Source organism: Saccopteryx bilineata, chromosome 5 (genome assembly GCF_036850765.1).
Source record: "Saccopteryx bilineata isolate mSacBil1 chromosome 5, mSacBil1_pri_phased_curated, whole genome shotgun sequence".
Lineage (NCBI taxonomy): Eukaryota > Metazoa > Chordata > Mammalia > Chiroptera > Emballonuridae > Saccopteryx > Saccopteryx bilineata.
The window spans coordinates 117,165,579-117,189,793 of record NC_089494.1 but is presented as its reverse complement, the minus strand read 5'-3'; the positions used below and the strand labels follow the sequence as shown (position 1 = coordinate 117,189,793).

The 24,215-nt window shown below is 41.4% G+C and overlaps 1 protein-coding gene and 2 non-coding genes across 28 annotated transcripts in view; 1 reads left to right on the top strand and 2 right to left on the bottom strand.

Annotated features, from left to right (window-relative positions):
• CLASP1 (cytoplasmic linker associated protein 1) overlaps nt 1-24,215 on the top strand; it is a 288,466-nt gene that overhangs the window by 235,427 nt on the left and 28,824 nt on the right. For all 26 annotated transcript variants that reach the window (XM_066280483.1, XM_066280480.1, XM_066280481.1 and 23 more), the window contains 5 exons: nt 4,168-4,311; nt 4,868-4,974; nt 14,109-14,259; nt 20,013-20,259; nt 22,531-22,721. In XM_066280483.1, the coding sequence (XP_066136580.1) occupies nt 4,168-4,311; nt 4,868-4,974; nt 14,109-14,259; nt 20,013-20,259; nt 22,531-22,721 (840 nt within the window). The remainder of the gene's footprint in view (nt 1-4,167; nt 4,312-4,867; nt 4,975-14,108; nt 14,260-20,012; nt 20,260-22,530; nt 22,722-24,215) is intronic.
• Nucleotides 18,150-18,225, bottom strand: TRNAT-GGU (transfer RNA threonine (anticodon GGU)). Its single transcript has one exon. It is a non-coding gene; the product is annotated as a tRNA-Thr (tRNA).
• On the bottom strand, nt 18,547-18,622 carry TRNAV-GAC (transfer RNA valine (anticodon GAC)). Its single transcript has one exon. It is a non-coding gene; the product is annotated as a tRNA-Val (tRNA).

Below are 24,215 nucleotides of genomic sequence, written 5' to 3'. Positions count from 1 at the left end.
TCCTGGAGCAGGAAAAGTATATTAATAGGCTTTGAAAGTTGAAATTTCAAAAATTGAAAAAAATTTATGCCTCTTGATTATAGATAGGCAGCATAGCCTACTGAAAGCTAAGGATTTTACTGTTGAATAAGATTTGTGTCTCAGCTTAACCATGACTGTCTCTCTGATCTTATTTCATCTCATAGAACAAGAAGACTGCTCCTCCTAGAAAGGACTCGAATTGTTTGAGTCCTGGCAAATGACTGAGGTTTAAAACTGACAGTTACTCTTCTTCTTCTTCTTCTTAATATTAGCTTTTATGTTATGTATGTAAGTGATTTTATAAAAGAAGCCAAATGTTTTTACAGCTTGCAATGACTGTGGCTAAGCAATGCTGCTTCTCTCTGCTTACATCTGCCATCTCTGTGGTTGTCAGTCCCTGCATCAGTGTAGTCGTGTAGGTGAGGACTTGCACTCTAGGTCAGCTTCAACCTGCTCTGGGCTTGGAGAAAGAAACTTGGAAGAAAATTGTGAACAGGAAGATTTAAAACCATTTATTTGAAAAAGATACTTTGATGTTTGCACTTTAGTATTTTAAAACTGATTGCCTTTGTGAAGACACAGAAGATTTTAAAGAAACCTAAAATTAATACAATTCTATGTGACTGTGTTTGTGGCTGTGTAAATATTTGTGTTTTGATATGTTTTTGTGATTAACTCCCTTCCCAAAGAGATAGCCACATTGAATGCAGACTTCTACCCTATTTTTTTGTTTGTTTGTTTGGTGTTTTTTTTTTATTTTTCTGAAGTTGGAAACGGGGAGGCAGTCAGACTCCTGCATGCACCCAACCAGGATCCACCCACCATGCCCACCAGGGGGCTATGCTCTGCCCATCTGGGGCATTGCTCTGTTGCAACCAGAGCCATTCTAGCACCTGAGGCAGAGGCCATAGAGACATCCTCAGTGCCCTGGCCAACTTTTTGCTCCAATGGAGCCTTGGCTGCGGGAGGGGAAGAGTGAGACAGAGAGGAAGGAGAGGGGGAGGGATGGAGAAGCAGATGGGCACTTCTCCTGTGTGCCCTGGCCGGGAGTCGAACCCGGGACTCCTGCACGCCAGGCTGACGCTCTACCACTGAGCCAACCGGCCAGGGCCTCTACCCTATTTTAATGGAACAGTAAAGGACAGATTCTAAATAAATGTCTGAAGGTTTTGAAATACCTTCTCTTTGTTGATTTCCTAAAGCAATTTTAATGACAGTCTGAAGGGAATAGTAATAGTTGCTTTTAATAAATCAGCAAACTCCTTTTTCTCCCAAAGTTTAAGTTTTCCCTGGTTAATTACCAACACTGAAGCATTTGTCAAAGCTTAATTCTCTCTTGTCCAGAGGATTATTTTCTGCTGTAAAGTACACAGCTTCCAAAGCAGTTGATACCCTGGGAGTTCTTTTCTAAAAGTAGCAGTCACCTTTGAAGAACCCATTACCCTTATTCCCCTAAATTCATATAGAGAGGCATGAATGAGAACCATTTCTTTTTGTTATTTGATCTTCACAATAAATTACCCTAGAGGTCATTAGAAAAAGTCTGCAGCACTCTTGAGTGTTTTGTTTGGCTACTTAGTGCCTTTTGTGAAAGGCAGTCGTTCCAAGATGGGACAAGAACATACTCCACTTGGTTCATTCCTGGACATGAGCTATGCTGGGCTTTTTAAAAATGGTTCTCCAGTTCACCCCTACATTTGAAATGATTCCTTCAATGAGAGCATATTGATTGTAATGATGAATATAGCCTGGTTTTTTCCTTGAATTCTAGTATTCTGACTTTACACTAACACAGGGTTGTAGATAAAAGATCTTAGGACCATACACTCACATTCCTTTTAAAACTTTGATGTAAAATCTCTTAAAAATAATATATTTAAATGACACTTTTATCCATTTCTGGAGCTTGAATCTCATTGGAAAAATATTTTACTTTGAAAACAGCTTCGAGCCAAAGGGAGACTTTTGAAAACTACATAAAGCAATAAGCATTTTATACTTTGGAAAATGTAAAAATAAATTATTCATTTATATGTATAAATCACACGCATGTACCATTTGTCCATCCAGTTATATTTTCAAAATTCTCTGTCTTTCTATTTGATTTCTTATCTAAATTCAACTTTTGGATAATTGAGAGAAGGTTCATTAGTGGGCAAAAGTGAAAGTCTACTACACTTTCTTTTCCCACATGACTGAGTCACTGAAGTGAAGTAGTTATGAATTAGTCATTTCTAAGCCTGTCATCTGATAGGCTTCCTGTTCCTGAAAGACCCCACCTATTTTATAATTTGCTTCATGAAAATCCTTAAATAAGGTTGTGGTATTAGACATCATGTTACTCTGGGAAGTAAAGACAGTGGCACAATTCAAATAAAAATATATTACTGCCATTTTATAATTTTCAGATGTCATTTTCAGTCAACAACAACAAAAAATACCTAAACTTTCTTGTTAAATTTTGGTCAACATTGATTTTCTTCCCCTGCTAAAATTAAGCCTGCTTCTTTCTCTTTGAAGTGCAGTTTTTTTCTGCATGCACTTTTTTCTAACATCTAATAAAAAGTTTTTTTAAAATGCACAGGTTACTTTGCATGGTTGTTGGAATTTGCGTTTACACAAATGTTGAAGTCATGTTAATAGTATATTAAATTGGTGGTGAAATCAGTTCCTCCAGATAATGATTTGTTAAGAAAGATTCAATAATGAAATATAGAAATGTATATTTTACTATAGTTATTATAATATTTTTGGCCTGTCATAAAAGTAACTGGCCTGTTGTGATTTAATTTGAATGGAAAGGTTACTAATGCCTATATAGGAGGTCAAGAGAAAAAAAAAGATACTGTCACACACACACTACTGTGTGTAGAGAATGATTTTGACATGTTGAACAAGTTATTTTTTGATTACTCTGTAAAAAGCATTCTACTGATAGTTAAATATTCATAATTTTATTTTTGATTAAATGCATTTGGGTCTTTGGATTTTTTTCTCTTTCTCTAGGCATAAATAGTAGTTTTGATTTAACTGCCTAGAATTAATTTTCACATTGTAAAAGCATTGAAATGTTTTGTGGTGTTTATTTCTAAAGAACTTCTCAGCAGATATTTTTTGATAATATTATGTATCATGGAGAAAATATTCACAATAATTACTGCAATCCTAAAAATTGCAGTCTTTGGAAAAATAAATTTATGCTTTTAATAAAAAGATTTTTCTAATGTGTTTTTTTCTTTTGACTCTTAGAAATTTGTAAGAAATGGCAGCTAGTACTTAAATTTTCTTACATATAGTTTTTTTTTTTAATCAACCCTTGTAACTGCATAGTTTCTTAGGCACAGTGCTTAAGCTCTGCTTACCAGTCGCTGCACCAGGGCTGTAGGAAGCATGTCGCTTGCTGGAGCAGGCCCAGTCTCAGTTGACTGCTGTTGCTTTATCAGTTCATTGCTTTTTCCCACCTTGCTGCCATGGTGATTGCAAGCAGCCTTGCAGTGTGTTGTCTCAGATAATAAAGGAAAGGAGAATGTTTTCTAAAAGCAGAGTGAGTTTTTACTTTGTACCATGGAAGTCTATAGTCTATTCTTGCTTTCTAAAGATTCTCTCCTCGGTTCCTAGGTATAAAAGCAGAAGCTTTGCAGATGTATTTAAACTCTGTCTTTTTCTGGTATTTTTGTCACGAGGAGTGGGGATGAGGAAAAGCCATCTCTAAAGATAACTCAGTGATAGCTTGTTTAGAAAGTTGTTCTTTATAGGGGGCACTGGGGCCCTTGTTCAGTTCTGACTTATTAGAGTGAACAAATGTTTTTGATTCTTTTATTTATGTATTTACCAGCTTCATTCCTAGTTCTAGACAACAGGAAAAATTACAGGAATTTATTCTGACTGTGCTGTGGAGATCTGAGGCCAGGGCACTAAAATGCAACCAGGACTTACTTTCCAGATTAAAGTCAGACATTATAATTGATAATATTTTTTCCAGATGCATTTATTTTTGTTTGGGTTTTTTTTTATGGTAAAGTTGTCCTTTTTTTATTGTATTTTACTCATACAAAAATGTTTTCTTTTAAAAACAATTTTAATGAATATTTTAACAAAGATATGCTATTGTACATTACGTAAATTAATCATGTCTTCTTTTTCTAGGCAGCACAAATTGTGCTCATTTCGTTGTTTGAATTGAACACTCCTGAATTTACCATGTTACTTGGTGCCTTGCCCAAAACATTCCAGGATGGTGCCACCAAACTCCTGCATAACCACCTTAAGAATTCCAGTAACACCAGTGTGGTGAGTGCTGTGGTCTCAGTACTGTGCTGTGGTGCCTTTGTACTGGTCATGGCCGCTGCGTGTCCCTTGTCTCTAGAGCTTGCTCTAACAGCCAGCTTTCTTGTTCTCTTTAAATAGATGGTGGGCGTCTCAAGGGCGGGAGGCCAGGCTTGATCCTGCGGTATTACCAATGAATGAATGGACCTGCTATTTAAATATGGCCATTTTCTTAAGTTAGATTATTCAATCAGTTAAATATTTATATTTAGTCATTTATTTATTGAGTTTTATATATATATATTTTATATACTGTAGAGATACAAATGCTCAATTGTGTCTGCTACTCTAGCACAACTGACATCAGTAATTCAACTTCAGGAATGCCTGTATGACACACCCAATTTTTGCCCCTGTGTAGAACTTAAAGTTGGCCATAAAGATTCAGAAAAAAAATGATCTCTATTGTACAAATTTGCCCATTTGTTTACATGTGGGTTAAAAGGCCAAGGGAAAAGTGGACCACATTCATTCTGTATTTAGCTGTTGAGCAATGATGCTTATTTTGCCTTTGCCCCAGGGCTCTCCAAGCAATACAATCGGCCGGACTCCCTCCCGGCACACCAGCAGCAGGACCAGCCCCCTGACCTCACCTACCAACTGTTCCCACGGCGGCCTGTCTCCAAGGTAATGCCATTTCAACAGAAGTGAAGAAACTAAAGCACCCGTTTGTCTAGGCTATTTTTATTTTTTTAGACCAAGCTTAATACCAAAAAAGTGTATGGCTATCAGGAGACCATGGATTCTTGTCTTCAACCAAGTCTTAACTGATAATCTTGGGCAAAGTATAATAGTTAACATCTACAGTGAAATGAGCAGTTTGTGCTGAATGTTCTCTGAGATTCTTCCAGCTCTAAACACTTTCTAGAACCTTAAAGATTTTGAAACTAAAAAGTTGCACTTAGTACTCTTACTCGTATGAGTCATTTAGAAACTCATCACCTATTCTTTAAGTGGTAGCACTTGAAGAAAGTATTTAGTCATCTAAATATTGATAAATTCTTTTTTAGGTGAGAGGAGGGGAGATAGACTCCCACATGTGCCCCAAACGGGATCCACCCAGTAGCCCCACTTCTGGAGCCGATGCTCAAATCAGCTGAGCTATTCTCAGCACCCCAGGCTGCTGCGCGAACCTATCAAGCCACTGGCTGCAGGAGGGAAAGAGAGAGAGAGAGGAAAAGGGAGGAGAAGAGAAGCAGATGGTTACTTTTTATGTTTGCTCTGACTGGGGATCAAACCTGGGATGTCTGCACACTGGGCTGATGCTTTATCCACAGAGCCAACTGGCCAGGGCCCTTATAACTTCTCTAGAGTCTGTCCACATATAGTCTGGGTAGTTTTCCAGCCTGGTGGCTATTCCAGGCATAGTTGCTCTCACTGGGGGATCTTGTTTGAAGTAGAATGCTGCTCTGGAGGAAGGGGTGAGAACCTGAGAGCTTGGGTCGGCATTTTTAGACTCATGAACATTGGCCATAGAGAGTCTTTGAGGCAGTGACTGAAGAAGAGAAGAGTGCTTTGTCTCGGGATCTTTACTTCACTCTTCTCCATCTGGCCAGAGCCTTCAGCAGTCTGCTGATGGCGTTAGTGATTTCCTGATAGGTGTACAGTCCCCCATGGCTGCCACTCATAGTAGTGACTAAAGGCCAGACTTTTCTAAGAGCCAGTGCCTGGATTTGCAAGGGTCATACATGCTGGGTTGTCTGGTTTTCAACCTTTTACACATGGGGACCAGTGAAAATAGAATTATTTCAGGGACCACGAAGGCAGAAATCACCCTGAACATAAGAGAATTCAACCAAGATCTTCATACAGCATCAGGGTGGTTAACTCTTTGTGGACCAGTGGTTGGAAAACACCGGTCTACTAGAAGTCCAGATCTTTGGGATCACTAATAACAAGAATCAAGGGACTGTGTCTTAAGGGTTGCTGACATCAAGATCTTAAAAATATAAGAAAAGACTGCAAGTGTGCCATTTTCCCTTGAAGAATTACCTCTTTAGTAGGAAGGTAATCAAAACATAAGTGCCTTTGCCTGACCTGTGGTGGCACAGTGGATAAAGCGTCGACCTGGAAATGCTGAGGTCGCCGGTTCGAAACCCTGGGCTTGCCTGGTCAAGGCACATATGGGAGTTGATGCTTCCAGCTCCTCCCCCCTTCTCTCTCTCTCCTCTCTCTTCCTCTCTGTCTCTCTCTCTCTCCTCTCTAAAAATGAATAAATAAATAAATAAAAAATTTAAAAACATAAGTGCCTTTAAATTCTGATTTTTTTTTTTAATTCTGATTTTTAAATTAAAAAGAACCTCCCATATTCCTCTGTCCTTACCAGTGAATTTTTCTTCAGTCCCTCAGGTTATCATATAAATATTTTGAGATATATCAAATTTGTATTTTCTCTTGGTGAAACAAAGTGTTTTGTATGCTTACAATACCCTACTGTTTGTATCACCCTAAGGCCTTGGGTACTATATTTAAGTAGATAAAAGTATGATGTTATATTGCCAAATTTGATCTGTTGTTATCATGATTCAGCAGGCTATTCTAACTAGACAGTTGAGTACAGAAACTAATGAAAACTTTCCCCAGGTGTGACTAAGACCAAGTCAACAAAAAAAATTTTTAATGTCAACATCTATATCTGTATCTATAGTGTATGGTTTGTCTTAAATTACCAGGGTTCAGTGTTGACAGTAAAGTCATAGAGTTCTCTTTTTCATGGGGAGAATTTTATAAAAAACCTGTATTCTCTATAAATTGTTGCTTTGGTCTAGAACTGATACTTTGCAACATTCATGGGAAATCTGTTCTCCCACAAGACAAAGATAAAACTTCTTATCTTTTAATTATTTCAGTATTAGGGTAGCACATTCTTTAGGTAATTAGCAAAAGGTAAAACTCAAAATAAGTATTTTATTAAATGTGCTAATAGTCTAAAAGATTGTTGGGAGCTGCTAGCATAATATATCAGAGGTATGAATTATCTAAGTATTAATCTCATGGATCCCCAAAGTATTGAAATTTAAATTTTTCTTGATCATCATTCATTCTTAATTGGCCTGAATTTAATTTTTACTGTGAGGGTTATAGCTCAGTGGAGGAAATGAAGAGATTTATTTTCAATCTCAAAGGATACAAGTGTGGCCCAAATTTTTTTTTTTGTCAAAAAGTTTTTTTTTAGAGGAATTACTTAAGTTATATAGTTTCTTTCCTTTTTGAATACTGTGCCCCAGTCAGTGCATAACTAACCAGATGGGCTCAGGCAGCTTTGTGCTTATTAGGAAAAATGACTTTTCTCAAAACTAAAATTGCCCAGAAGGAGGACAGACTGCCTGACAGCACTGTATTGCTGGACATACTCAACGAGGCTGCATGCTTTCTACCAGGAGAATTGGGGGGGAAAGGAACTCTTACGTTAAATAGACTGGGTTGGGTCACTAGCTTCTAAGGAGTCAGTAGATGAGTTCTGCCATGTATAATCTCAGCTGTTTTCTTGAGCACTGTTCTTGAAACGTTTATTTTCTGTGACCTGATGTTTTTTTATCAGCCATATGTTACTAATAACTTCATTTTTATGAGGAGAAATTACCTGTTACTTGTTTTTTAATCTAATTTTGAGTATCAAAATGAACTGGTATTAATTTTTGTCCAAAATTCTATACTTGGATCATAGCAGTAATAAGGGAATATTCTAAAATGATGAAAGAAAAAAAAAATCTCATTTGGTAGTTAAAAAAAAAGAAAAAGTCACTAGCGAGAAAATCGTTTTTATCAACCCAATAGTGTTAGATAAGTCATAGCTAACAGGTTAAATTTTTGTGAAACATTCCATTAATCATTGTTTCTTTGTGAGGGAAGAATTACTGCTATTCCCAGATAGTAAACAAATACTACTGGGTATTTGGAGAGAAGAGTTATGACCTGCAGTTTTTCACCATTAAACACACATTTATATTTTACTCATTTGATCCAGTGTGATTCATATGAAATGAAAAACAGAGTTGCAAGGGGCTTTAGAAATCACATGAAATCCATTTCCTTGAAGATAAAAACTGTTGCAATGACCCTCACTCCAATGCAGGGCAGGATAGTGCTGGCTAGGTCAACTGTGAACTAGCAGTAAGGGGCTGTGTCAGGTGGGTTTTCTGTTCATGCCACCAGAGGATCAAGACTGTTCATGGAATCTAAGTGGTTGCCTAAGGTGGTTGCCGTATACCTCTTGTAGCTCCACCCTGACTTATTTGTGACTTGGGGACAGTATGTAGGCCCTTTAATACCATAGTGACCTCTCATCGCCACAGTGTATTTTTCTTAAAAAATGGGGCCATAACTGTCCTCAGGCAGAGATCAGCTTTGTACCTACTGCTCTTAGAACCGTGGCACTGCTATGTAGGCATGGATGCTGCTATATCAGACACTGACAGTGGTCTCTGATACTGGGCTCTGCCCCCCCCAGCCTCATGTTGCATTTCCAGCCAGTCTGAGTCACCCCCTTTCCTAATCCCTTTCCCAGAGTCCCTAGTTTTTTTCAGTTGCAGCAGTTGTTAGAATTCTCTGTCAGGGTCTCTTGCAAGCCCAGATCATTTAGTGACAATTATGAAGTGAAGAGGAATACTTGTGTTCTCAGATTAATTTTAATTTTTGTAATAGATAAGATGAGCAGAGGAAGTAGGTTTTTGGTTCTGCTTTCTCTGAGCTGGCTAGCTGAGAGTGGGTGCCCTAGCCTCCTAGAGATGGTCTTCTTTCAGAGGGGACTGCTGGTGGCAGCCCCCTGAACTCCATCTGATTGGCTCCCTGCCTCTGGTCAGAACGACACATTCTAATTCTTCCTGTTGCAGTCCCTTGGTCCCATTTGAAATAAAGCCCATAATTTCTTCTTTGGTTCTTCCTAAAATAATTAATTGCATTTTCTGGAACTGAACACCCACATTTTTTGTAAGTGCCTGTAATACCCTTCCCAGTGTAGATGTGCACACACATGCTTCATGCTTGCACTCAGGACTTAAACATGTAAAAGCACTGTTGAGAGGGAAAGGAATAAACGGTCTTACTAAAGACCAAACCATAAAACAAAATACGCTCTTTTTCTCTGTGGTGAAAAATGAATTTTGCTCCATGAATTTGGGAAGAATTTTGTCAAGGATAGAGGAGACTCTAAAGACACTCAGAACATAGTGTCTTCCCCTCCCCTTCTCCCCCTGCCCCTTTGCCGGTTTTTGTTTCTCTTTCTGATTTTCCTCTTCTGCTCACTGCAGTCGGTTATGGGGTTGGAGTGCCGATGGGCTCTCGAAGCCCCCACCTCCCTTTTCTCAGCCTATCTCCATTCCCACCGCTCCCTCCCACAAGACTCTCAGGCGCTCTTACTCTCCCAGGTAACAAGCCCCCTGTTCAACTTGTCTGAGGTGTCACAATATTATTACATTTCCAAGGTCGTCTCAGGTCTTTTGGAAAGCCTCTCAGCTGCTTCCAGTGTGGTCCCTGCTTTGGCTTAGACTCGCAGGAGGAGAGCCTTGGTGAGAAGTGTGAGCAGGTGCGTGATCTTTGTCGAACCTCAGAGTATAGTTCCTACCATGTTATCGGGACAGAGGACCGTTGCATCAACCGACCAGATTCATTGCAGACCTCCTGGCCCAGTGCAGTGTTCAGCCCTGAGAAGGTGCTCAGGCAGGGCTGTGAAATCAGGCGCGCAACAGTGAGCACAGTTTTTAACCTTCTCCGTAGGTGTACAAGGCGTTCCCACAAAGGCAAGTGAAGCCTGCTCTTCCAAACCACACCTGCTGCTCTCAGTCCCACAAGTGGTTGCGTGGACTGATGCTTTTCATAAGTGCTGTCACCAGGTGATAGTCTCAGTCACGGATCCAGAAAGGAACCCCCAGAAGGGCATTCAGTGACCTCTTAGTGAAGGTACCCTGCCTCTTGGCATCCTCATGAGCCCCTGGTTTCATGTGACAATGTCAGTGAGTCTAGAAGAAGGGGTGGTGCTTCCTTCAGATGGTAACTCTGTGGTACCCAGTAGGGTCCACGTGTTCTGACAGAAACCTGTTTGAAGGTCTGTTAGGTGTTTTTTATCAAGGTTCAAAGGCTAGAGAACCCCTTCCCCAGAAGGCTGTAATTACAAGAGCAGAGCAGGGGCAGCCCAGCTGTTTTTGTTTAGTAAGATGAGTTTGTAACCTCTACAATAGAACAGGATAACAATAGTCTTACTTTTGGATGCTTGTACAGAAGATTTACATTCCTACTTCTGTGTTCTCAACATAGCGAAGCTGTACATAGTAAACAAGCCAGCTAAATGTTTTAACAACATCTCTCCTTTGAAACGCTTACAGCTCTAAACGTGAGTTCTAAAGTGTACAGAGACTCTGGTAATGACTTTTTCCAGGTGCGCAAGTTCAGGGCAAGGGCACACTGACAGTGAAATCTCACTGCTGTCGTCTGTGCTAATAAAACATGTTGCCGTACTTTCTTCCTTTTTTTTCTTTTTTTAAAAAAGATTAATGAGGCCTGAAGGTATAAAACCAGTTTACTGACTGTCTCCCAGTATACTGACCTGAGGCCCCTAAGGGCACTAAGCTCCAGCCTCAGCCGGTCCTCCCAGCCAGCCATCAAGACTGCCCTCCAGAGGGTATCCTGTCCCCAGTCACCTTTCACATGTGTGCCAGTGACAGAGCTGGTGCTCGGTAAGTACTTGTAGCTTCTGTTATGTTGGTGCAAGAAAAGAGGAGACACAAGACTTGAGGTTTATAAAACCCGTTGGTTACATAAAACTAAGAGGAAGTCTGTGTCTGTCTCTCTTCTCTATGCCAAAACCCTAGATTTCATGATGAGGGGCAATTGTCCTTTCTCCAATCCCTAGTGTCTTTTCCCTGCAAAATAACGAAGAAGAACATCTAAGATAGCAAACTTCCTGTCTCCAGTTTGTCTTTGCTTGGAGACCTGATGCCACCCATGACAAGACTCTTTTACAGCAGGGCAGTCCAGAGCTCCATCCTGTTTCAGTGTTCGGTGACACGCCTGACCTTGGGTCAGTGAGAGTTGACTGATTGACTAAGGAATCCTAAGGAAACCTTTCTGGGGCCTAACCACAGTGTTTGTAGGTGACTCAGGGCCTGGCCTTTCACCTCAGCAGATCATGTCCTGGGGTTGTGTCCGAGCTGAGTGGGGGCAAGTGACGGACTGAGGCCCCTTCTGACCAAGCTGCTGCTCCTCTCCTGCTGCTCCCTCATCGTATGGCTTGCTGGGACCACCATGTCTGAGTTCTCTGATGACAGCATTCCTGGGAGTTTCCTTTTTCTGTATGAAATGAGGGCTCATGGGTGTTGATTTGAAAAAAAGACAAATCAAGCCAAAGCATAAAGTAGCAAAGAAAGGAACACTGTTTCCTGTTAGAAGAGAACAATGATCTCTCTTACCTGGAGCTCACTGTTTCGGCTTCATACCAAGGGGCTGCTTTGGACCTCAAGCCAGTGAGTCTGAACAGAAGCGTCACCACAGACAACTGGGTTATGCACATGCGCTTCTAAATTGAATGCCTGAGTTGGTTTATTCATTCAAAGCAAGGAGAAGGAACATTAACTGGCAGAATCTTTTATTTTATTGTGTTAAAAAGAGGCTACTATAATTCTAAAGTTATGTGGACTGAAACGAGATATTTAACAAAGTTCAGATTAAGAAAAATGAGATGAACTGTGTGGAAGCTGACATTATCTGAAGCGACATATGGAGAATAATATTGTGACATCCCTTAAAAAGCCAAATGTTTTGCCAGACTTCCTCTTGTCTGTCCCATCATTTTCTTTCTTCCTTCCCCCCCTTTTTTTGCATGGGCTATGTTACTATTTTTTTGGTTGTTTTGATTCAAAGTATTTTAAGACATCTTTTTACATCTTATATACATATTTTTTGTTTGAGTCATACTCAGTCTTTATATATAAAACACAGTGTACTGGTCAGATGTATAAATGCTTTTGTTCATACATAAGCTGGTATTGTGGTTTTCTAAAAGGGAGCAGATAGCTTCTCCATATTAAAGGGATATTGCCTCATAAATAACCATAGTAATTTAGAAAGGGTTGAAATCTTGAATTCTGTTCAAATCTTTTACCTCCTGTCAGTATATACATGGAATTTTAGCTGTAAACATGTTCAAGTTCACATTACTTGCTTTACGCCAGATGCAGTCAACTTTGAGTTCGCGTGCATTTTTTGTGAACCATCCAAGTATAATTGGGGTGTGTATTTTCTTTCATCAGAAGAGAAAAATGAGTTCTCCCTGGGCCAGTTTTGCAGTGTTAGGCAAATAGCTTTCACCTCTAAGAGTGAGTTCAGGTTTGTGCTCCAGCAGAACCATACAAGTCTTAGGAAGCACTTGGATCATTGTAGCGCAGGCCTACCTGACTACTCTTAAGTGAGAACTGTACAAATGTGGTCTTGCTTTTCTGTCCAAACCATTAACAAAACAGAATGTAGAGGAGGGGGCTTAATAAATGTTGTTTGTTTTTAAGTGATAGGAAACTTACTTCATGTGAGACTGCAGGGTTGGTTATGTTGTCCTTAGGAAGGGTTCCTGCAACTGGGCACTTCATTTTAGTTATTTCTCTTCAGAAGAACAGAAGATTGCAGTCCTTAGTACAGCTGAATGCTTGCTGATACACAGTCAAGGAGTCTCTGAGTGTCCCTGGCCATTCTCAGTATAGCTCCGACTTTTCTGCAAGTTAAATTAGACCAACTTACCTGATCTCTTCCCGGATATTCTTTTGAAACGAGGGACATCTAAACAATTATAGTTTTGACTCACCCCTTGTTGACTACTGTTTCATGTTTTGCTTTCTGTATATTCATGTATTTATCTATGCCTTTTTTTTTATTATTCTTAGTGAGGGGCATTGATGATTTTTGTTCTTAGGATCTTCTGTTTCAGTGCATTTTCAGACCTCCCATGAGGCCACTTGTTGACACTTTGCGTTATACGAGAAGGCTATTTCAGGTTTTTGCTCCATTTCATGTTTAGTTATGCTAAATATTTTTAAAGGACAGCAGTTGATCTTGACATCACTTTTCTTTAAGGGACATGTATTTCTGGATTTTTGAAGTGCTTTTAGACATCCATCTAGTAATCTGACTCATCTTTATAAGATCTACTTTTATTATAAAACTCCAAATATAAGCATCTAGAAGAGTCTGATATACCCAGCAAGCTCCTGGGTTAGATGGTATGAGGGTTAGACTTTCAGGAGCCCATTGGAAGGAAAATCTGACTTTGAGTTATAGAATTGGTTTTTTTAGACTTTAACACAGAATTTCACTTAAAAGTTTCTGATTCTGGCAAGCGTAATCCAATTTCATGAAGTCATTTACTTTGCTCCTCTGAAATTTGTAGCACTAGCCTCAATTTAAGTTTGTACATTTGAGACCAGTAACAACCAAACTACTTTTTCCATCTTCAAAATATGCAAGTTGTTTTTCCACTGTCATTACCTCATGCATTCAGTTAACTGGCTGTCACTCTTTGCGTTCTTGCATTCTCGTGATTATTGTTTCCCACTGGTTCTAATTAAGTGCTGATGTAATGTGTTTAGGACCAGATTTGACAAGGAAAATGTATAATTGTCAAACAGTGGTACTCTTAATAAAAGATGTCTCCTTTCATTCTATATTATCTAAAGAAACAAAACTATAATACCTTACTCTTTAAATTATTGGAAGGAATTTATGTACATATCTTAAATTTATATGTCTCCATTTATGAAAGAAACTATTTTGATCCTTAGCATGCTGGACTATGACACAGAGAACTTGAACTCTGAAGAAATCTATAGTTCTTTGCGTGGAGTTACAGAAGCCATTGAAAAGTTTAGTTTTCGAAGCCAAGAGGATCTGAATGAGCCAATTAAACGAGATGGCAAGAAGGACTGTGATATTGTAAGTATCCTCAGGCTAATAAAGAACTTTCTGTCAATTAAGTGATAATTACTGATCCTTAACACTGACCACTGTCATTACTAGGCTTCATTATTGGGCCTCTAGTAGAAAGTATTATTTTTAGAAGCCCAAGGCAATTTTGAGTTACCCTTGCTGTCTTTGTGAAGAATGTTAATACTTTTTTTTCACAGTTTGCTTAGTTTGTACTGGATAGTTGTTTGTTCCTATGGTGTCATAAAAGTAGTAAACCTGACTCAGATACCAGCGTGGCTTTCTGGGACCTCTAGTCCCATGCAGAGGCAGGCGACTGAGTGGGTGATTGTGGGCCGGAGGGTAGTAGGGGCTCAGTTCAGCACCAAGACCCGCAGGGCCAGTCTTAGTGCCCTGGAAGGATTTTACCTGCGGAGCTGAAGCATGAAAGTCAAGTAGGAGGGGGTGTAGTTAGAGGGGATGTGAGAAGGTGAAGTGATAGGAGTGGGCATTGTGTGTTTTCCCACTGGGGTTGCTGAGGCGGGGAGAGAACATGCCGTGTTTCAGTGGAGGTTTGGAGACACGGCTGTGGATATTGGCTCAGAGAGGGCTTTTCCTGTCTGTCTTGCTTTTACCATGGAGACACTAGAGAGAGTCTTGGAAGGGTTTTTAACCAGGAAAGTGGCATGGTCACACTTAAATTTTAGAAAGCTTATTGTCACTCAGGTGGAGAATTAGTCCAAGGAAGTTGGGTTGAGTGGGGAAGAAGCAGAAATGGAAGAGTTACTAGTGAATGGGTACAGTTCAATGAGAAAACATCACAGAAGGAGGAAAAAGTATATATGAACTCCTTTGGAACACAATGAATTCATTTTGTAATATATGTGACTTGTGACACCTTTGGGGTGTATCCAAGCACATATATCCATTAGGCCTTTGGATTTCAGATGTACTCATCTGAAATTTAGGCTGGAGATGGAGATTTGAGAGGCATTGATGAACTAGTTGCTTGGTGGTAACTATAGAAAAGTGAGTGAATCACCCAGGTAAAGGGTAAAGGCAAAATCCAGGGGAGCATCAACACTAAGAAAAAGACAGAAGAAAAAAGCTGGAAGAAAAGCTGAAGAGGATGGGGTGACCAGGAGAGTGAGGTGTCAGAGGTTAGGGAAACTTTCAGGAAGAAGATTCTAGCCAAAGGTTCAAGCTGTATGTGGTCATGATCACATGAGGTCAGATATGAGGTAAGAGGGCTCCACTGAATTTTTTATTATTATTATTACTATCTACATTAAAATTCTGTGTTAACATAAAATATATAAAACACACTCATCCACCCGTGTTTTGATAAAGAGCCCAGACTCTTTCTTGATGGGCCCATCATTTAGATTTTCGTGTTCCTAAATAAGTTTCATGCATAGGCTCAGTCCACAATTTTCAAATTTAGTTTCTCCCAGGAATCCATTGGTTTATGAGCATAGTTTAGACTTGAAAGTGGAAAACAGATTACATTGAGTTGAAGAGTGACTCAAGTTAACAAGCTAGAGAGAGACGAGGGGTTCTGAGGGGCTTTTCTGATGAGGAGACTTGACCTGCTTGCATGCTCATGGGGTCAGTTGAGAGAAAAGTGTTGACCATGCACGGAAGGGGAGTGGAGGAGAGTTGGACACTGATGAAGGAAGTGGCCGCGGCCAGAAAGGAGGGTGAGCAGGTTTTGTTTGTGGGCAGGAAGGTGGAAGGTGTTCCCACTGACAGCTCCCACTTTCTGTGGGAAGTAGATTGTGATGAGAAAAGTGGGAAAGGTTTCCAGAGCAACTGGGGGGGGGGCTCTGATTAGTGAACAGAAGTCCTGCCAGGAGCAGTGGAGGCCCGAGGAGATGGTGGATGTCTGAAGTATTACTTTTCCTAATTATAAATTATAATTTCCTAATTATAAATCAGCTAACATATATACTATTTTGATAAGAAACTCACCATCTCTAGAGGTCATATAATACTTTACTATGTATTTTTCTATCCCTTTATGTGTATTTGTACATTAATTTGTTGCAGGGTGTATGCAGAGTGTTTTTTAAGATAAAAGTGACCTCATAGTGTGCATCTTGTTTAGCATAGGATGTGAGTGCTTTTCCCTGGCAGGACTCTTATGTGAATTTTTATGGCTGGATAATAATTCACATGGATATGCCACGGTCATGTCCTCAGTGCCCTACTTTGAAACATTTTAGTGTTTTAAGTTTATTTATGTGTTTGTTTATTTATTTATTATTTTTTTCTTTGTATTTTTCTGAAATGAGAGGCAGAGAGACGCATGTGCCCAACCGGGATTCACCCGGCATGCCCACCAGGGGGCGATGCTCTGCCCATGTGGGGCGTTCCTCCGTTGCAACCAGAGCTATTCTAGTGCCTGAGGCAGAGGCCATGGAGCCATCATCGGTGCCTGGGCCAGCTTTGCTCCAGTGGAGCCTTGGCTGCAGTATGGGAAGAAGGAGAAGGGGAGGGGTGGAGAAGCAGATGGGCGCTTCTCCTGTGTGCCCTGGCCGGGAATCGAACCCGGGACTTCCACATGCCAGACCGACACTCTACCACTGAGCCAACTGGCCAGGGCCTTTAATTTTTTAAAGCATAAAAAACCTGTGATGATAGTTGAAAGGAATGAAGTGTGCCAGTGAGGAAGCAGAGCCTGAGGCAAGAAGCTCCAGCATTACCAAGGTGCAGGGCGAGTTGGAGTGTGGCAAGTAAGAGCTGCGAGGCGAGAGGAGTAGAGTGTAACTGTCGGGCCTGACATTAGAGATGAGCTGTGCCTGCTGCAGGGTGCGGCCTTGATGGAAAGTGAAAACTGAAGCATTACCAAAATTTTTACTGAGAAGCTGAGATAGCTGTGAATCCTTGAACATGAGTCTCAGGAGCCAGTCCAGCACTTCTTAAGCTTGACACATGCCCCATTGTAGTGAGACCAGTTCATAGGGGTGGGTACCAGACTAGGTGGGATCTAGTGCTTCACAAAAGCAGATACAGAAACATGGAACATGTGGAAAGTCTCTCCTTAGGACTGGTCACAGAAGTCCAGCAGGACCTATGCCTGATGTTTTATTCCACTTCTAAAGTGTTCTTCTTTGTCTCAAGTAGGAAACGTAGCACTCAGCACCAGAAAGGATGTGAGGAGCTTATCTAATGTTGGTGGCATGGCGCAGTGCTAGTCATTTTGGAGCTTAGTAAATTATATTTAGCAAAAGTGGTTTTAAGTTCCATACCCTTTATCTAATACTCTAACTTTCAACAAACTCAGCAAGAGGAAAAGATATTACTGACACAGAGTGCTTTATTTTAGCGTTAGCTATAATGAACTAACTAAACCAAAGATGTTAAAAAGTCAATAAAAGGAACAATTGAGTAAGTCTTATTATAACACACGTGGAAATAGTGGTATGCTTAGATAGTATGGCTATAAAAGTTTTTTTTACATGGGACGCACTTATTTGATGAGGAAGGCCCAGGACGCAGTAGCTACACACTGTGGTTCCAGGCCCTGACGTATGTGTGTCGACTGGGACTGGGGTAGTGAATGAGGTTTTTGTTAAAAGTGAGTGAGGATAGTTTAGCTTTATTTTTATTATTATTATTTCTTTTTTTTTTTTGTATTTTTCTGAAGCTGGAAACGGGGAGGCAGTCAGACAGACTCCTGCATGCGCCTGACCGGGATCCACCCGGCACGCCCACCAGGGGGCGATGCTCTGCCCATCCGGGGCGTCGCTCTGTCACGACCAGAGCCACTCTAGTGTCTGGGACAGAGGCCAAGGAGCCCTCCCCAGCGCCTGGGCCATCTTTTGCTCCAATGGAGCCTCAGCTGCGGGAGGGGAAGAGAGAGACAGAGAGGAAGGAGAGGGGGAGGGGTGGAGAAGCAGATGGGCGCTTCTCCTGTGTGCCCTGGCCGGGAATCGAACCCGGGACTTCCGCACACCAGGCCGACGCTCTACCACTGAGCCAACCGGCCAGGGCCAAGTTTAGCTTTATTTTTAAAATCTTTTTTTTTTTTTTGTATTTTTCTGAAGCTGGAAACGGGGATAGACAGTCAGACAGACTCCCGCATGCACCCGACCGGGATCCACCCGGCACACCCACCAGGGGGCGACGCTCTGCCCCTCCAGGGCATCGCTATGTCACGACCAGAGCCACTCTAGCACCTGGGACAGAGGCCAAAAAGCCATCCCCAGCGCCCGGGCCATCTTTGTTCCAATGGAGCTTCGCTGCGGGAGGGTAAGAGAGAGACAGAGAGAAAGGAGAGGGGGAGAAGTGGAGAAGCAGATGGGCGCTTCTGTGTGCCCTGGCCGGGAATCGAACCCGGGACTTCTGCATGTCAGGCCGACGCTCTGCCACTGAGCCAACCAGCCAGGGCTAAAATGTCTTTAATTTTGAAAACTCTCCATAACTTTATAAATGATTTTTTCATTATAATATTTTTATTTTTAGAAGAGAGTTATAAAGAGAGAAAAATTAAAATCATCTATGAATTTTCTTCCCTGAGAGGAAATCCCCTGTTGAGTCATTTTGTTCAAAACTATGTGTATTGTGTGTGTGTGTGTGTGTGTATCAATATGTATTCTTTTGCCTCTTAATAATTATATTAATATATTCTTTGGGGGTAGGGTGCTGTTAACCAAATGTGTTCCAACGATTTTACTAGGCATATATACAAAAAAATTGAAACAAGAGACTTGAACACATTATTTATTTACCAGTGTTCACAGGAGCATTATTCATAATAACCAAAAGGTAGAGCAGCCCCGTATCCATCAACAGGATTTGAAAAGTGCAATATATACATGCAATGGAATATTATTCAGCCTTAACAAAAGAAATGTAATGCTTTCATGTGTTACAACATGAATGGAACTTGAAAATGTTATGCTGAGTGAGAGAAGCCAAACACAGGAGGATAACTACTGTATGCCTCCACTGACACGAGACACCTGGAGTAGTTGCCCTAATAGAGTTAAAGTAGAGTAGAAGTTACAGAGCTGGGGCGGGGAATTACTATATAATGGATATGGACCTTTAGTTAGGAAAGATGAAAAAGTTTTGCCCCAAATCTAATATAGTGGTGATGGTTATACAACACTGTGAATAGATTTAATGTCACTGAATTATACACGAGGAATTTAGGGACTAAAATGACATGTGTATATGATAGCACAATTTATAAAAAAAAATCAGTGCAGCCTGGCCACCTGAAGTGTTTCATTGTGTTCAGTCACACGTCTGGGATGAGGAGACAGCCTTGCTCTCTTCCCAGCATTTGCCCATGCTTGCTCTTGTCACAGGGCCACCCTGCAAAGGGTGCCGGACAGGCTCATGCAACTCAGGAGAGAGGACCCCTGAGAGTGGAGGCAGGGAACAGAGGGCCAGGACTGTGCTTTGTAGAAGACCAGCTCTGAGAGTCGGAAGCACCCGAGGGAAGAAGGAGCTGCCTGTGGGCTGCTGAGTCCACCTTGTTAGAGGTCCCGAGCCGCTGGCTGGCTCCTGCATGGTCGGATACATACAAAAATGTTTGAGTAAACTTAATCCCTGTTACAAAGTAAAACAGATTTTATGTGTAAATAATGAAAATATAAGCACATTCACTTCCCTTTAAGGTAATTTATGAATTAGGTAGTTACAAATTAAAATTCTAATATCTGTGCTTTTGTTAGTGCCCAGATTTCAAGTGAGAAATTTCTGACTATACTTAAGCTTCTGAAACTTCAAAGAGAGCCCTGCAAAGGAACTAACGGTGTCTCGTGCTCCAGGTGTCCCGTGACGGTGGCGTGGCCGTCCCCGCTACAGAGGGCCGGGGAGGCAGCGACGTGGTAGAAGGGGGCAGGACAGCTCTGGATAACAAGACCTCTCTCCTCAACACCCAGCCTCCACGTGCCTTCCCGGGGCCACGGGGGCGCGACTACAACCTGTACCCCTACTCGGACACCATCAACACCTATGACAAGACCGCCCTCAAGGAGGCTGTGTTTGACGATGACATGGAGCAGCTTCGAGATGGTTTGTCTTTCTGTGGTTGTCCTCCATGGGCTTCCCCTTTTGTCACCAACTCTCTGGGCACACTGGTCAAACGTAAATGAAAATGTCAGGTCTGTTCGGTTAGTCTTTTGCCAGCAGCTACAGGTCGAGCTCCTGCCATGTGTTTGGACATGGAAGGCGTCACAGTGGACACAGTCCTCCCCACCCTGCCCTCTAGGAGAGTGGAGTCTGGTCACCAAGGCAGTCAGGAAATAAGGAGTCACACAGGTGACCTCAAATTACAGTTGTGACAGCTGCGGCAAAGGAAGGCTGACTGTCCCCATCAGGAAGGCCTCACGAGGAGCCAGGGCTGAGTGGAGCTCTGAAGGACAGAGGAAGTAGGAGGTAGTAATCTGGGAAATGAAGCTCAAGCAGCCCCAGCCCCGGCCGGGCTCAGCGTTTGTGACGGCCTCTGGCTCAGTTCCAAGCTGTGGAAGTCAGATTCTGAGGCCCACTGAGAGGTTCCCTCGCCTGTCACAGTGCCGTCTTGTTCCTGCGAGGCGGGATCTGATGCACACTGAGTGTGTGCATTCCTGTGTAGGCCTGCTACACTTTGTATACGTGTATTACCCAAGAGAGAGAGTGGGGATCGGTTCCATTTCACTGGTTGGGAGACTGAGGGTCAGAAAGGTGAGGTTACCCCAAACATAGCATACTCAGTGTGGCATAGAGCTAGTTGGCTTCTTTCTGACTTTGTTAGGACCAGTGACCATTACTGAGTAACATCTGATAGGTATGCTTTGGTTTGATGGTATTTTTATTTGGAACCTAATCGTTAGTTTTTCACCTCATTGTTATATTTACACATCTTGGTATATATTTCAACTTAGTAGTCATTTAGCTGTCTGCTATGACAAAGGAACTGCGTGAGCTAAAGCCAGCCCAACCTAGTAGTCATTTTTTAAAAATTATATATGTGGATGTTTTGTGTTCAAGCCTGTTTAATGTTGTTTTTAATTTTGACTGAAACATTAAATTAGAACTCTAAACAACATTCAGAGTGCCTCCTGTGTGTCATGAAGCATGTGGCTTGTGAGGATCGGAGAGGTAAATGAGGCAGTTCTGGCCTCCCAGAGCTCAAGGCTTGTTGGGGAAACAGACTCATCCCAATCACACCGATGAGTGAAGGGCTGGCTGGAGGCAGGTCGGGCTCAGCGGGGCACAGGAGATTAGACTGCACTCTGTTGGTGGACCCGGCAGAGGGAATGCTGAGGTGGATGCAACGTCCTCCAGCCCTGTGAGATGAGGAATTGTCTCGGGGCTTTGAAAGCTTCATCCCGGGCTCACTGCCGTGGGAGCAGCTCAGTGTACTCCCAGCATCTGTTTCCTGGGCAGTAGGCAGCAGCACAGTGTTCACTATGACTTGCACTTTCTGGAGTGCTGGACTGTCCTTTCATTGCTCATAGAATCAATGCGTCATTTAACTTACCATGTGTTGTTGATCTTGTAGAAGATAAAGCGGAGACTCAGATGTTGGTTGTTACTTACTGAGCAGCTATATAATAAAAGGCTTAAGGAAAAAGGTGGAATAGCAGGGCAGAAATGTTAGAATTCTTTAACATTTCACACTTTCTTTTGTTTCCCAATTTTAGAATCTAAAGAAGTATGCAAATACAAACTTATGTAGTTTCTGACGATTTGACTGATTTGTTTCTTCCTCCTTTCTATTTAAAGTGAGTTCAGAATTGAGGTCTCTTAAAGAACATGCAAAAAGGAAGGATATGCTATCCTGTCATAGAAACCATGCTTCATGTCCTTGCAAGTAGTTACGCTAAGAGATCTGGCAAGTTTTACAGCCTGCCTTGTTTACTGGTGCTAGTTCTAAAACTTGACATTTCGAAAATGGGGAAGGATATCGGATATGATAGGAATGGCTTGAGGAAAATGTGTGCGTTTCTGTGGGTTTGATCTAGCAAGAGACTGTTCCGGCAGTAGGGCCTGACTTAGGACTATTGCACTGGAAATAGAATTTGGATAAAGATGACAGCCAAGGATGGGCTTTTGGAGGGTGTCTTCTCTGTATGAAGTCGATGTATAAACTAGCAGTTTCTCCTCTGTCTGAAACAGAAGGGAAAAGATGGTAAGGCAGGTGGAGGTGTTGAATACAGGTGCTTGACACCTGCTCCCGCCTCAGGTTTCACAGTTAATTTGGTGAGACGGCCTGCCAGCAGTGTAGAGGGTGAGGCTGGGCAGCGGGGGACGCACGGGGGCCAGTGTCTCCTGTGCAGTAAATTTTGTCTTGTTTTCCACAAGTGCCCATTGACCACTCTGACCTGGTGGCTGATCTTCTGAAAGAGCTGTCCAACCACAATGAGCGGGTGGAAGAGCGAAAGGGTGCCCTGCTGGAGCTGCTCAAGATCACCCGAGAAGACAGCCTGGGCGTCTGGGAGGAGCACTTCAAGACCATCCTGCTGCTGCTGCTGGAGACCCTCGGGGACAAGGACGTGAGCACTCTTGTTCCCACACCCGTTGCCGGGCCGGTTCTATCCTGGTCTCTACTCCTGCTGGAGACCCTCAGGGACGAGGACATGAGCATTCTTGTTGCCACACCCCTTCCCGGGGCCAGTTCCATCTTGGTCTCTGTTCTCTGTGTGGTGTGTACTAGTCACAGCAAAAGCGGTGTGAAATATACTGCTCACAAAATTAGGGGATATTCAAAATGAATATGAAGCGACAAAAAAAGAAGCAGTTGGTTGTTTTGTTTTGTTTTTTAATTAACCCTTTGAGTAGTTAGTTTTTTCATGCTCACTGACCCCTGGGAGTGAATTTCTTTTCAAAAAATGAAATTAGTTCCAGTTCCAGTTTTATTAACTTAAAATCATGTTTGTTTGATAACCAATTTATGGAAACAAGAAGAACATACATTTGCTTTTTTTTAATGTTGCCTTACACATTTTTAATCGGATCATTTAATCCATTTACATTTAAGGTCATTATTGATATGTAGTTGTTTATTGCCATTTTATTCTTTAAAACTGTATTTCTCTTTTGCTATATTCTTTTTCTGCTTTGATCTGTTTACAGCAGGCCCCTTAGCATTTCCTGCAGCATTGATTTGGTTGTAATTAATTCCTTGAGGTTTTTTTTGTCTGGAAAGCTTTTTATTTCTCCTTCAATTTTAAACGATAGCCTTGCTGGATGAAGTAGTCTTGGTTGTAGGCTCTTGTTCTGCATTACTTTGAATATTTCTTGCCATTCCCTTCTGGCCTCAAGTGCTTCTGTTGAGAAGTCAGAAGTCATCCTTATGGGAGCTCCTTTGTAGGTGATAGTCTTTTTTTCTCTAGCAGCTTTTAATATTTTCTCTTTATCACTTAGCTTTGGTATTTTAATTATGATGTGTCTTGGTGTAGATTTCTTTGGGTTTCTCCTTAATGGAGTTCTCTGCGCTTCTTGAACTTGTGAGATGTTTTCCTGCCTTAATTGGGGGAAGTTTTCAGCTATGATATGCTTGAACAAAATCTCTATCCCTTGTTCTTTCTCTTCTTTAGGAACCACTATGATACGGATGTTATTTCTCTTCATGTTGTCACAGAGCTCTCTTAGAGTTTCCTCAGACTTTTTGAGTCTCTTTTCTTTTTTCTGCTCTGCTTCTGTGCCTTTATTTATCTTGTCCTCTAACTCGCTGATTCGATCCTCAGCTTCATCCATCCTACTTTTAATTACTTCCATTGTGTTCTTCATTTCTGATATTGTATTTGTCATTTCTTATGATTCTTTTTTATTATCTCAATGTCCTTTTTTATATTTGCTATCTCTTTAGGTGTTTGTAATGACCATCTATTGTTGTTCTAATATCTTTGAGCATCCTAACAATCATTATTTTAAACTCTGCATCTGGTAATTTGGTTATATCTGACTCATTCAGGCCCTTTTCTGAGGATTTCTCTTGATTCATTTGTGTTGCATTTCTCTACTTTCTCATTTTGTCTGTGTAAAAG